This window comes from Eschrichtius robustus, chromosome 16 (genome assembly GCF_028021215.1).
Source record: "Eschrichtius robustus isolate mEscRob2 chromosome 16, mEscRob2.pri, whole genome shotgun sequence".
Lineage (NCBI taxonomy): Eukaryota > Metazoa > Chordata > Mammalia > Artiodactyla > Eschrichtiidae > Eschrichtius > Eschrichtius robustus.
In genome coordinates this window covers 5061155-5075192 of record NC_090839.1, presented here as the reverse complement: position 1 = coordinate 5075192, position 14038 = coordinate 5061155, and the positions used below count along the sequence as shown (strand labels likewise).

Genomic DNA, 14038 nt, shown 5'->3' with positions numbered 1-14038 from the left:
AGGAGGGTAAGAAATGGAACTATACAGTTGTCAATTTTCAACATCTTACGTACAGTGGTCCATTATTAACTCTAAGTGGACTGCTTCTGTCTCCACGGCTAGACTTGGAGGCCCTTATGCCCTGGGACCACGTCACATAATGCCTGGTACATAGCCTACACTTAATACATAGCAGTTTCTGTAGAAGTCAGTCTCCCAAGACTTTGACTACCTGGATTTAATTCATGAGAGTCTAACAGCCCCTGAGAAGCTGAGAAAAATCTAGCTTCCACCAAAAGAAACATGAGGCGCAGCAACTAGCCTAAAGCCACCTGGAGCCGCACGCACAGCGAGTTATCAAGAAACCAAGACATTAATTCATTCGCCATTGCTTGCAAAAACGAGAGGTCTTAGTTTCAGGACAGAACGCAGGTCAAAACTATCACATAACTGCTACGATAAAATGAATACATTTCAACATCCAATATAAAGCGCATGAGTTCATCAGAAGTATTCCACCACCCTAACGATGAATATAGTAGAATTAAATTTTGGTAATTCATATTAAGTAGGTAAAGTAGGGGCAGAGGGAAGAAAGACGTGTAAAATTCACTGGAAATAGTAAGAAATCTGAATTACAGGGATTTTCGTTTTAAGAAGTGGAATTACAGTTTTAGTCCTGTACAGAACAAAGAACCAGATTATCGCACTGTTACCTCTCTGGGAGAGTTCTGCATTAATAGACCGCTGGCGGCCAATCAGAGCCAGAGAGGACCGGCCTCCTTTACATCCCTGGTCGGTCACATACTCTCCAACTGCAGCTCTGACCTCACCAGCGAGGCTGCAAATGCACAGCCGTCACCTGGCCTCACTACGGACAGCTCAGGACGGCACGTCCCCCAGTGTGGCACAGGGAAGGGACGTTAAATATCACTAAACCACACAGTGGGAAAGTTATTCTCTTCTCAATTCTCTGATTAATCAAGGAAAGTTTCGTTTCGACTAGTGTGTCTTCAACACTTCCCTAAAGCTGGTTCATCTTCCTTTCGAATACAGAGAAGGGCTTGCACTCGGAATACTTAGCAGACAACTGTGTCTACCTAGAATTTTATCATGTTACTTTACTTCTGTCTTATGATATTTTGGTTAAGTTTCATGTTGAGCAATTCATACAAGTTCCCCAAAATGTGTTTAAATAAAAGAAATCGATACAAAGGAAAATACAGGTGGTATATAGATACAGCAGAAATAGGAAAAGCGGTACACAAATGACAGACTTCTAAAAAATACTGGATTGGTATAATCCAAGGACAATATTCCCCACTAACAGCATCACATTCATATGTGAATAATAGTGTCTTTTACTCCAAATTCCAAATAGAGGTAAACATCGTCCTTTGTGTGGATCAACATCCTGGCCCCTTTCAAAATCCCACTTGAATCCAAATTGATGAGATTATCAGTGAGACTATTACTATTTACTTGTAAATGATGTATTAAATTCTTTGAACTACTCCATAAAAGCACCAGAGTTTACTAAAATGTACACGCAAGGCAGATTTGGAGCCCCTTGCCACAAAGGGAATGAAAACAGCCAGCATTATCTTCAACATCAACTCTGACAGTAGTCTGAACAGATACCATGATTAATAACCTCTTCCCATGACATTTTAATGTTGTTTTCTTTTTATTAAGTCTTCAAAGACAAACTAAATCAATCAACAGCTGGTGAACCATATAATAACAGAGCAGGGTTTCTCAGCCTCAGCGTGATTGGTGTGATCATTCTCCGACGCGGGGCTGTTCTGTGCGTTACAGGACGTTCCGCAGCCTTCCTGGCCTCAACTCACTGGATGCCAGAAGCATCCTCTCCCCACTTTGTGAAAATCAAAAACATCTCCGGACACTGCCACAGGTCCCCAGCTGAGAACCACTGTGAAAATAAAAGCCAGGTGCTACCTGAGCAGCCCCTGGTGAGTGGATGGTCCCATAAGGGAAGGGGCTTCATGTCAGCAGGAATGACCTGGCCCCCCTTGGCCTCTCTGACCTCATCTCCCACCCCCCTGCCCTCTCCTCCAGCCACGCAGCTCCTTGCTGTTTCCCCATGACCCCGGTCACGTCCCTGGCTGAGGGCCATCACACAGCCCAGCACTTCCCTCTGCCTAGAAGTCTGCTCCCCAAGATGTCCTCTTTGATAACTTCCTTCTTCTCAGTAAAAGCTTTGCTCACTCATCCTCTCAATGAGGTCCACCCTGACCACCTGATTTTGAAATTGCATGCCTCCCACCTACACCCCACCGTACCCTGATCTACTTTTCTGTTTTTCCAGCAAATGTATCACCTTCTGACACACAGAACGTTTTCTTCCCACGTCTACTGTTTATCAGCTGGGTCCACCCCCCAATCCTCCACCATCGCACCCAGGGCAAAACTCTTTTACTGACTCCTCGATATGCCTGGCACACAGTAGCCAATCAGTAAAAGCTGCTGAATGAACGAATGAATAAATGGTAAAGATCTGTCAAGCTAGCTTGCTATGCCTGACAGTGGCAGTAACACATAAAATGACTCCTGCTCCCAGAAAGAATTTTCTAGAATTTACATTTCTAGCCACCGCTAAGAGGGCAAACAGGCAACTGTTCACGGAATGAGGAACAAAGGTCTATGGACACGGTGATATCAGGAGCAGTCGATTATCCTGAGGAGCCACAGGTCCAGGTCATCCACAAACATCAGGAATCTTAAGCATTCAAGCTAGAAATAAAAGATGAAGTAGGGTATGAATAATGCCTTGTTCAAATTTTTTCATTATATTTTCTTACATTTGAAAAAAAAAAGTTACCTACTCCACTCAAGAAAGCTTAATATAATACAGAAAAGCAAAGCCTTCTTAAGAAAATAGTCTCTAATACCTTCAAGCCTTCTTGGCTCACTTAAAATATTTTAAAAACAATACTGATCACGATCGGCTTCATTTGCTGTCTCCGCGATGATGGACTTTTGGCAGCAGCTGCTTTCTAAGTTTCTGCCACGTATGAGCTTCACTGGCAAGTGCGCACAGGACATCACTGACCCTTTACCAAAAATGACTAATAATTTAAAGCTAACAAAGACCAGCAAGGGAAAGGCTGAGAAGTGCTATTTGACTTGTAGGGGTAGGGGCCCCCTCCTGCCACACCTTGTGCTCAGCCCCCTGTCCCCAGCTGCACACCCACGTGTCCACATGTTCCCCGAACCGTAGGGTCCACGAGCCTGTGGCTCTGGGGCATCTCAGGCAGCGGCTGTGGCTGCTGCCTACCCTCCAGGGGGATGGTCCAAGTTAGAAAACCCAGCTAACCAGCTGAGAGATATAAAGCTCACCTCCATCCAACCAAAACCAGAGTGGTCCTGAAGCAGTAGCCTTAAGCTCACCCAACCGAAGATGAGGCTGGCTCTACTTCAATGAGATACTGATCAGTTTACAAAGTACAACAGAATTATTATCCTTTGACCCTGACGCTAGGCGACTAAGTAAAAAACAAGTGAACAGACAAAAACCTCTTTCCTCATTAACTGTGTTTCTGGAAGCCACAACCATGGGGGGAGAAACGTCTTTCCCTTTCCCAGATCCTCCTCAACACTAACTGGTTACTCAAGGGTTACCTACCAAACATAATGCACACTGTCAGTACAGTCATCATCTAAAACAGGCTGGGGGGGCTTCCCTGGTGGCACAGTGGTTAAGAATCAGCCTGCCAATGCAGGGGACACGGGTTCGAGCCCTGGTCCGGGAAGATCCCACATGCCGCAGAGCAACTAAGCCCGTGCGCCACAACTACTGAGCCTGCGCTCTAGAGCCCTCGAGCCACAACTACTGAGCCCGCGAGCCACAACTACTGAAGCCCGCGCGCCTAGAACCCGTGCTCCACAACAACAGAAGCCACCGCAATGAGAAGCCCGCGCCCCGCAACGAAGAGTGGCCCCCGCTCACCACAACTAGAGAAAAGCCCGCGTGCAGCAACGAAGACCCAACGCAGCCAAAAAAATACATAAAAAAATAAAAATAAAAAATAAATAAAACAGGCTGGGGCGCAAAATAAGTTGGATGAGGTTGCTCTGGCGAAAACACACAGGGGACCCTGAGCACATGCCCGTGTGTCAGTGCTTTTCACAAGACACCAACCTGTCTTAAACCAGGCTAAGTATGAATTAACGCTTTAAGTATAATGTTAGGTGAATGTGCTTTACAGGTTCAAAGTACAATAGATACGATCTAATAAAAAGAGAGAAAGAAAAGAAATTTTACATCACAGAAAAGAATTCTGCATCACAAAAAGGATCAGAAGATCTTGTACAAAAAACAGAAGGCGTGTTAACAGCAAACCCATCACAAACGTCCTCTCCCCACCCACCATGGTTAATTTCAGGTGACGACAGTAAACCATAATTCAACATTCGACAAGAGTACTGGCGGTTCAGAGATGACAAAGGCATGGTCCCCAGACTCCAAAAGCTCCCAAGGGAACAAAGATCTTCCCACACATAACAACCCAGAATACCCCGGTGGCAAGAGCCATAGGGTACAGGTGTAAACAAGCCAGGGAGGAGACCAGCTCTGCTTGGAGGAGGAAGGAGGTGATGGGAGATGCTTCCCTAAAACAGCAGTGATATTTGAGTTGGGCCTTGAAGATCGAGTAGGAGTTTACCACACAGGAAGAGAGAGAGGATCTGGGAAAGGGAAAAAGAACATTCCAGATGAAGGGAAGAACACAGCAGAGGAAAGTACACTGGCTGTCTGCTGCCTTTGAGGGGTTCGGGAAGCCAGAGATTTCTCACAAAGCCACCAAGCCCTAGCTGAGCAGCCAGCCCAGAACTGGTCTGAAGTGGAAAGGTGAGAAAAAATAAACACAATAAAACATGTCCAATGAGATAACTTTATTGGCCCAGACATGAACAGAGGTAGAGACGGAGGCAGAATGTTAGAGCACGCCTATCCCGGCAAGCATTTTCATTAAGAATCCGTTCTCCAGGCATTCCCAATATTTACGATTCTCCATTCAACATGTCATCCTGTCACTATAACTCTGTGTGAGATACGCCACCCTGGGCCAGCCCAATTATCCATACGATCCAATATTCTGTCTCTAACACAGCACTAGGGGACGTTGGTTGGGAGAAAACATGACAGATGTGACCCACTGTCTGTGTCCCCTTCAAAATGTTAGAAGATTGGTTGATGGGGGCTGAGGAGGAGTCTAGCCTTATTTGCAAAATGTGTACTTAAAAAAAAAAAAGAGAGAGAGAGAGAAAACTGTATTAATGTAGAACTTATGTAATTGATAATTCTTAGCGCTTCTCATTAGCCACTCTTCGATGAACAATAACTAAGTCTCTGCAAGGCCTTATATGATTTGGGGGGAAACTAGAGTAAACCATCCATTAATGTATTATTTAAAGTGGCTTCATCCTTCTTGCTAACTGGCTTATAAATACTAATGCAGATTCTTAAATTGGGACTATTTCTAAAAGCTACACCAGACAAACCCAACCCACGTGAAAGATAAAGAACGTTCTTGCTTCTTCACTGACTTTGGGGGGGTGGGGGGCGGAAGGTGGAACTGACCCCTGCACACGGCAGGTCTTTGTTGACTTAACTAAATATCAATGGCAAGCTGCGCAGGCAAACTTTCTCCGTATAAACGCCACTCTCTAACGAGACCCACGATGATTTATTAGCTCCTGTATGAGCGGATCGGTCCAGTGCATAATGTTTTGTATCGCAAATCTTCGAGGGCTACTGATGGCTATTACTAGCACTACGCAGTGGGCTGGCTGAAAAGACCAACCCAGCTCACGAGCAGCCGTCCTTTCTATACCATGCATACATGGAAATTCCTCTTTGATTTGTGGCTTTAATCACAGCTTCCAAAACCCGTCATTATTTATGACTCTGACTTTTACACTGACGGTCAACGGGAAACACTGACTCGGGTTCCCTGATAGGCAAGCACTCTGCAGCTCCAAGCCGCTCGTGGGCTCCACTGTGATATTATACATCTCAATTTTCCTGCCAACCCACCCAGCTGGGGACAGAGCTGGAGGAGGTGTGGGTGAGGGGGCCAGACTCTACTCAGTCTGATGGATGGAAGAGCACTACTGAAAAATGCAGCGACTTCTCCACTCAGACTTGAGGCAGATTCGAAAAGGAAAAAAAGGTTGCAAAACAAAACCCACAGCCCCTGGGGTGAGTGTATGTGCATGGGGGGCTCTATTTTCCTACTGTTCAAAGTATTTGAGACAATCAAGCAATGCTGGCCAACATTACACCACTTTTCTAATGACCGCCTTGGCCAAACTGCCAAGAAGGTCGCCTTCCTCTTTCTGGAAAGAAGCAAACTCCTCCGCGGATGCACCGAGTTCCATGCCTGTCTTACACAGTCATCACCCCGCCATCACCCTCCCCTCCTGCCCCCTGCCATCTCCCCCTTTGCACGGACTCCTTCCCCCCATCCATGGTTATGCTCTCCCCTGTGCCTTGATCTTAAAAAGCAATTCTTATTTTTTTAACTGAAGTATGCCATTCGCACAGAAAAGTGCACAAAAAGTGTTCCACTTGACTAACTTTTTAACTGAACATGCCTGTGAAACCAGTCCTCAGCTCAAGAAAGACAATTTAACCGGCATCTCCAGAAGCCCCCCACACTCCCTCCCACTTACTGCCTTACCCAAAGGGGACCACTCTCCTGCCTTCTACATCAGATCAGCTAGATTGCTGTGCTTGTTTCCGTACTCTGTGTAAACAGAATCATCCAATCTATACCCTTTTGTGTCTGGCTTCTTTCACCAACCACTATGTTTGTGAAGTTCATCCATATTACTAAGTGACGCTGTAGATAATTCACTCTTATAACTGCATAGTTTTCCATCGTGTGAACATCACCACAATTTATAATCCATTTTACTCACGATGGACATTTGGGTGGGTTCTAGCTTTTGACTATTAAGAATAGTGCAACTATGACCCTGTCTTTTTGAAAATACGTGTTCACGTTTTGTGGGCAAGTAACCAGGAGTGGAACGGTTGGGCCATCCAAATCCTTTTTCTTTTTTTTGAAGGTTGCCGGAGTAGATATAAATAACACAAAGGTGTTCTGGGCTCTCTTATCCAAGAAGAAAAGCAACTGACTTCAACCCCTCCAACCCCTCCAGCTGCTTCTTCTCAAAAGGGTCTGTTTTCCTGGCTACACTGGGAGCTCCCAAGAACGATGACCATTCCCCAAAATGCCCAATGGCCAGCTAGTGTCTGGAGTACAGTGGGTGCTTGATGCATGACCACTGAGCTACAGGCAACATATCCTCAACTTCCCGATGCCACTCATTCTGGCCTGGCTTCTGCCCACTGGCTGCACTGGAAAGGTTCTCACTGAGGTCACTCACCCACTGCCCTCCTTGGCCTGACCCAACTCAACCGGCACCTCCCATCTGTGCCATCTCTACGCGCACCTTCCCTCTAGGTGGGAGCAGCTCTGGGATGGAGCCCAGGGCTTCTTCATCCCTCTATCCCCAGTGCCTCCCACAGGCTGGTGCCTGGGAGGAGCTGGAGAAACATCTGTTACCTGGATGAATGCCTTTCCAAACAGGGTAAGCAACCACTTGCCCTCATCTCTTATTTTTTTTCCTCATCTGGGTTAAGGCTAAGTGGTGTTTTGAAGCTCAAAACCACTTTCTCTTTCATTAGCTAGGTTTTGTTGTAAAATTTCTGCTTAAAAAAATCTTCATTTGTGAGGTAGAAAGCCATATAAAACTCTCTTTTTAAACAGAGACAATTTCAGGGAATCTCTGATGTTCATCTGTTTGTCTCATAGGAAGTGGAAAATACAGAACAACAAAAGTAAAATGCATTACGATTATCAGCCGGGAAGCACAGTTGACTCGGCCCACACCATGCTGACTCTCCTGTTCCTTGCTCACCCTTATCCTGTTGGGAGGAGATAGGTACATGCTTTTAATCCCCAACACACCAACAGGAAAAGGGAGACGTGAAGGCTGAACAACTTGTCAAGGGCTCCTCAACAAAGCAGGGGCTGTGCTGGCCAAAGTCAGCTCTTCAAACTGAGCCCAGTGGGAAAGGCAGCCTTTCAGGTTGGCTCAGCTAAATCGACAGACTTCTGGGTGCGGACAGAATGAAATCAAGTTTCAGAGAAAGACAAATATATGATACCACTTATCTGTGGAATCTAAAAATATGATACAAATGAACTTATTTACAAAACAGACTCACAGACTCACAGGCATAAAAAACAAACTTATGGTTACACCAAAGTGGAAAGGGGGGAGAGAGAAATTAGGAGCTTGGGATTAACATATACACACTACTAAATATAAAATAGATAACCAACCAACAAGGACCTACTGTAGAGCACAGGGAACTATACTCGATATCTTGTAATAACCTATAATGGAAAAGAATCTGAAAAAAGAACATATATATAATAAATATATAATAAAAGAATATAAATATATGTATATAAAACTGAATCAGTTTGCTGTACACCTGAGCCTAACACGACATTGTAAATCAACTACACTTCAATTAAAAAAAACCCCCCCCCCCAAAAAAAAGGAAGAAAAATGAAATCAAGTTTGATTTAGAACAGAGGGCCAAATCCAGCCCTGTGTTTGTAAATAAAGTTTTATTAGCAAACAGCCATGTTCATTCATTTATGTATATCTGTGAGTGCTACCAGGCTACAGTAGCAGCCTTGAGTGGTTATAGCAGGCCTTCTGGCCAGCAAAGTCTAAAATGTTTACTATCTGATCCTTTACAGAAAAAAAAATTTGCCCATCTCTGACTGGGAGAATAGTCTGATGTCTGGATTTTGTTCTATTTCCCAACTATTAGCACATTCAAGTTCCTGTTCAAACTATTCCACTCAACAGGGAGGTCTTTACTTTAAAAAAAAAAAATTGACAATCTTTGATTTGAGTTTATATAATAGTTCAGAGAGAAGGTTCAATGGTTTGGTTTGGGGCTAAAATTAATCTATTTTCTCTGCTTGGCTGTGGTCCTCAAGCAGAACATTTTTACAAACCTGGACCAAAGTGGGCAGGTGAAATGGAATGCATTCTGCTCTGGAGGATGTCTTTTATTCAAGCTTGAACATACACCACTCCTTCTAGCATTAAGATTCAAAGAGTCTATCTGTATCCCTCTCACTTAGCTAATCCCATTTTCAACAAAGGTCCAGATATTATTTGGTGGCACCTACCTTTTCAACATCAAGTTGGAAGAAGTATACCTTCTTCCAACTTCTTTCATAGATACCTCAAAAACTAAACATTTGAAAAGAAATACACAGTCCCCCAAATACTAATAGATTCTCCAAGTCTGTCTTTTGAAGCTAAATGCATCTTACAGTAACATGGCAGCTGACTTCAGAATTGAAATCCAGCTTTAAACTCTTCATGTAGACGTTTGATCATATATGAAACTTTCATCTCATTTTTAAAAACTTTCTATTAAGGAAATTTTCAAACACATGCAAAAACAGAATAGTATAATAAACCCCACACCCCTAGCAACCAGTTTCAACAAGTATAAACATTCTGCCAATTTTTCCCACTCATCCTTCTTCCCAACTTTTTGATTATTTATTGTTTGTTGCAGCATTTTCAAAGCAGACCTCATACATTAAATCATTTCACCCATAAATGCTTATTTGTTTCTGTTAGATAAGGTCCTTCTCCTTTGAATAAAACTGTGACACCACTATCGCATCTGACAAAATTAATACTGATTCTTAATATAACCTAATATCCAGCCCAAGTTTAATTTTCCCCAACTGTCTCAATAATGTCTTTTTATAGCTGATTTGTTCAACTAAGGATCCAAATATGACCACATATTGTATTTTGTTGATAGGTCTCTTAGGTCTCTTTATATCTGCAACAGATTCCCCTCACTTTTTTTTCACCCACCACTGGCACACACTTAAATTCCAATTGGCCAAGCAAACCTTACCAGGAGTAATACCTCTTCAGCCTCCACCTGCTTTAAGCAACCCAGACGGTCACAGGACTTTAAGCCCCTGAGGCACAGACGCATCCAGCTCCACCTTCTACGTGCAATCCACCACCGGGACCACTGTGCCAGACCATCCCACATACTTTCTGCTCTCAAGAGAAGGAATTAAGATTGCTTCAGCAAGCTAATTCACTAAAATTAAATCTTTTCTGTGCTGCAATGACCCGAAGACTCTGAATGATTTTAAAAGACAAGGCAGCCTTTCATTATGGCTTCTTTTTGAAGTTAGCCAATTTAATCAAGATATCACAAAGTAAATCGGACAAGACTCCTCATCCAATATCACTACCAGTAACGACATTAATTGATCTCCTAGATTATGGAGGACACTGGGGGATAAAAAAGGATGACCTATGTTCCTGCCCAAAGTGACTTAGAGCCTAAATGGAGCGGTTATCCCATCGTTTAGACAAAAAATGCCCAAGAAGGACAACAGACGGAGAACCACCCCAACCAACATCCATGCTCCTACCATTAGCTTAAGAATATTTGTGAGGTCAATCTGTGCGATGGAATAAAAAAAGCAAGACTCAGAGGAACAGAGTTGGATTGCTAGTTCTATCATTTATGACCTGTGCCATACTGGATAAGTTAGTTAACCTCTCTGATTCTCAGTTTCATCATTTGTAAAACAGGAATAATCCCACCTACTTCACAGAGTAGCAGCCCTTAACACTGAATCAGAAAATCGTATACGAGTGCCTAGCAATAATGATGATGGCTAAAATAATAACAGTAATAAAATCATTGAATATAATACTCTATGCCAGGCACTGGGCTAAAATGTTTTATGTGTATTGTTTCATCTAATCCTCATATCAGTCCTATGAAGCATCTCCAATTCTTATGTCATTTTTCAGATGAAGAATGTGAACAGAGTGACTGATCTGCTCACACTGACTCAGCTAAAGGCAGGAAGTGGGTTACAGGACCTCAGGGTTCTTGCTATCAATCACAGCATGATAATGCCTCCCAAATACCACCCCAGTAAAGTGCAAAGGTGGGACCCAGGGCTGCATAAATTACTGGGGGGGGGGACAGGCCCTCCTATCATGGCTATTAATCAAACCAATTATATTGTAATTTCATAGGAACAGCACCCTGAAGCCCCCACCCCTGCTCAAAAAAAGAAGCCCCAGGAGGCTCCCAGAGTTGCCCTACCCATGGCATGGGTGTGTTCAGAGCCATAATGCTGGTGTTCTTCCTTACTGGGACGAGTCTTCAGCAGTCTGCTAAAGAGTATTCACGGCATTCTTTATTACAAGTCTCAAACACCCAATATTTGTACAAACAGGGCCAAAGTAAAATCAGAATTATTTTTTCCTATATAATCTCTTCCTTTCTGTACATATATACAAAAAAGACAAAAGGAAGCCAGCTGCCAGAAAAGAGGTCCAAATGCCTGCCATCACCACGCTGTGAGAAGCCCAAGCTAACCAAGTGGAAGAAGCTCCTGGAAGAGAACTGAGGCCTTGACCTGCAGTCCCAGCAGATTTCCTGGCCAAGAGCCATGTGAGGAAAGCCATTTTGGACCTTCTTATCTTCCCAGAGTTCAAAGAGAACACACGAAGCTTCTGTATCACCCAGTCAATGCACAGAATTGTTAGAAATAACAAAATGCTGTTGATTTAAGCCACTGAGTTTTGGGGTGGTTTGTTAGATAACTGAAATAGCCGGAAATCAGCTCTTCCAGCCAGGCCAAATATCGAATCTATGAATGAGAGGTGCCTTAACAGCAGCTTACTGTTGTTTATCAGGAGAAAGGCTACATTCCTTCCATTTGAAGATGCCCGCTGGCCGAAACATTCAGCTCTGTAAACCTGGGGCCAACACTGTACTTTGCCCCACAGTGTTAAATAATTATGAATAATGATCACAACAATAATAATGGCAGATAATATTTACCCAGCGTGTCCTATGTACAAGGCTTCATACTAAGCCTTTTATTATTTAACCTGCGCGGAAGCCTTTTGAGGTGGACTTCTATTATGCCCATTCTACAGATAAGGCAATGAGGCTCCAAGTGGTACAGTGACTTGGCCAGGATCACACAGCCAGTAAAGAGTGGCTCAGGACTTCACCCTCTGGCCATCGGACTTCAGGACCCATGCTCCTAAACATTGGCCCCTTCAAGTGTCATTCTACTTTAATAAAGTTGCCTCCTTCTAAAAGAAATAATGTGTATAAAGGGTTTAAACTGTGCCTGACCTATGGTGTTTTCTGTAAACACCAGTTCTTGTTAGTAGGAAACTTGTAGATAGGGAAGGGAAGAGCACAGTAAGCCCCCATTAATGTTGGCTATTGTGATGGTTTGTACAGGCCTCCATCAGCAGGCAGCCCGGCGTTTGGTAATTATCTGTTTACAAGTCGGCTCTCTCCCTGTACTGTGAGCTCCCTGAGAGTCGTCACCGTTTCGGGTTCGAGTTTGTAGGTCCTGGGCTCCGCGCATGGCCGGCCCAGAACCCGCAGGTGCTCAAGAAATGTTTGTTGAATGGAAAGGAAATGCTTCAGTCACCATAAATGCGAACTTGCATTTCCAGGAATACCTTCCCCAACCATCAGTCCTTAACGTGATTCTAAAGGAAAGGGCAGGAAAGGACAGGTGAAGGATACCCACCCAACGGGCTCCTAGGGATGAGACGGAGCTGGGCTTGTGGCCCAGACACTGGAGAAGTCTGTGCGAGTCTGTGGCCGGCCACACGGGGAGCCGGACCTCCCAAACTCCCCAGCACTCTGAAAAGTCCCAGGGAAAAAAGTGGAGATCCTGGGTGGAAGCCCCCGACCCCCAAGGTGGCCACGCCTCCTCCTGCCCGGAATCACTAGGAGGAGGGAGTACCCCCCCCCCGCCCCTCAGGAGGGGGAGGGGGGGGGGGGGGGGGAGGAGGGGGAGGAGGGGGAGGAGGGGGAGGAGGGGGAGGAGGGGGAGGGGGAGGAGGGGGAGGAGGAGGGGGGAGGGGGAGGGGGAGGGGGAGGGGGAAGAAAGTGACTGGAAGTCAGAAGTTTCCCGGCAACAAAAATCCTCCCCATCCTCGGCCGCCCCGCCCAGTGAGGAGGGACCGCCACAAGTGAACAAGGCAGTTGGGGGTCCCGCTATTTTGGGCCCAACACGAAGAGCCCAGCCCGTAGGTCCGAACCCGGCCTTTCGTGCACCCCGAATTCTATGAGAGGTTCCCAGGGAGGGGCGGGACGCCCCAACTGTTACTTACAATCGTCTAAGTCATCCTGCAAGTCCACAAAGTACAGGGGGATCCCTGAAAACCAAGAGACACATAAGGAGTTACAAGGGGGCTGCGGCAGGCGGGCTCAGGGGCGGGCGGGGGGGGTGCCCGGGCCTCGAGGGGTGGTCCCGGCTTGGGGGGAGGGGGGGGCGCCCCGGGAGTCCAGCCCCACTCACCCGCCATCTTGGAATGGGTCTGGAGGCGGGGCCGGCGCGCGAGGGGCGGGGCCAGAGGGAGAGGGGCGGGGGTATCTGGCTTCGGGCCCCGCCCCTCGCCGGCGGCCCCGCCTCGAGCCTCGCGGCGCCAGCTGGCCCCGCCCTCGCGGCGAAGGTGGCTGCCGAGGTGGGCGGGGAGGTCAGGTGACCCGGCTGGCGTCCCAAGATGGCGGCAGCGGTGGGGCTTGGGAACCCGCGGCACCGTCCCGGCTACTGAGGCGGGCCCCGCACGGCTGGTGACAGACGGGCCAGGCCGAGGACCGGCGAACGGGCGGCCGCCGCCTCTACGCGCCCCGCGGCCGGGGCTAGGCCGTGCCGCGGCGGCGCTGGGGGATGCTCGTGCTGGGCCGGGCCTCTCCCTCCTCAACTTAGGGCGGCGGCGGGCCCGCGCCCCTGGCTCCCAGGCCATGGCGCTGAGGGAGCTCAAAGTGTGTCTACTGGGGGTGAGTGGCGGCGGGCCGGCTGGGAGGGCCGCGGGAGGCCGCGCGGGCCGGGGACCCGGGCGTGCCCACATCCCCTCTGCCCCTTTTCCCAGTCTCCGTGCGGGACGCCGCCTACCTGCC

The 14038-nt window shown here is 46.6% G+C and overlaps 2 protein-coding genes across 2 annotated transcripts in view; one reads left to right on the top strand and one right to left on the bottom strand.

The window, feature by feature from the left end:
- Positions 1-13306, bottom strand: part of LOC137778775 (serine/threonine-protein phosphatase 4 regulatory subunit 1-like) — a 78280-nt gene extending 64974 nt beyond the window's left edge. Inside the window, exon 1 of the mRNA XM_068566071.1 lies at positions 13249-13306. The gene's annotated coding sequence lies outside the window, so the exon portion shown is untranslated. The remainder of the gene's footprint in view (positions 1-13248) is intronic.
- A 270-nt stretch (positions 13307-13576) lies between these two features.
- The window catches only part of RAB22A (RAB22A, member RAS oncogene family), a 48682-nt gene continuing 48220 nt past the window's right edge, over positions 13577-14038 (top strand). The window contains exon 1 of the mRNA XM_068565598.1: positions 13577-13918. Within this exon, the coding sequence (XP_068421699.1) occupies positions 13883-13918 (36 nt within the window). The 5' untranslated portion in view covers positions 13577-13882. The remainder of the gene's footprint in view (positions 13919-14038) is intronic.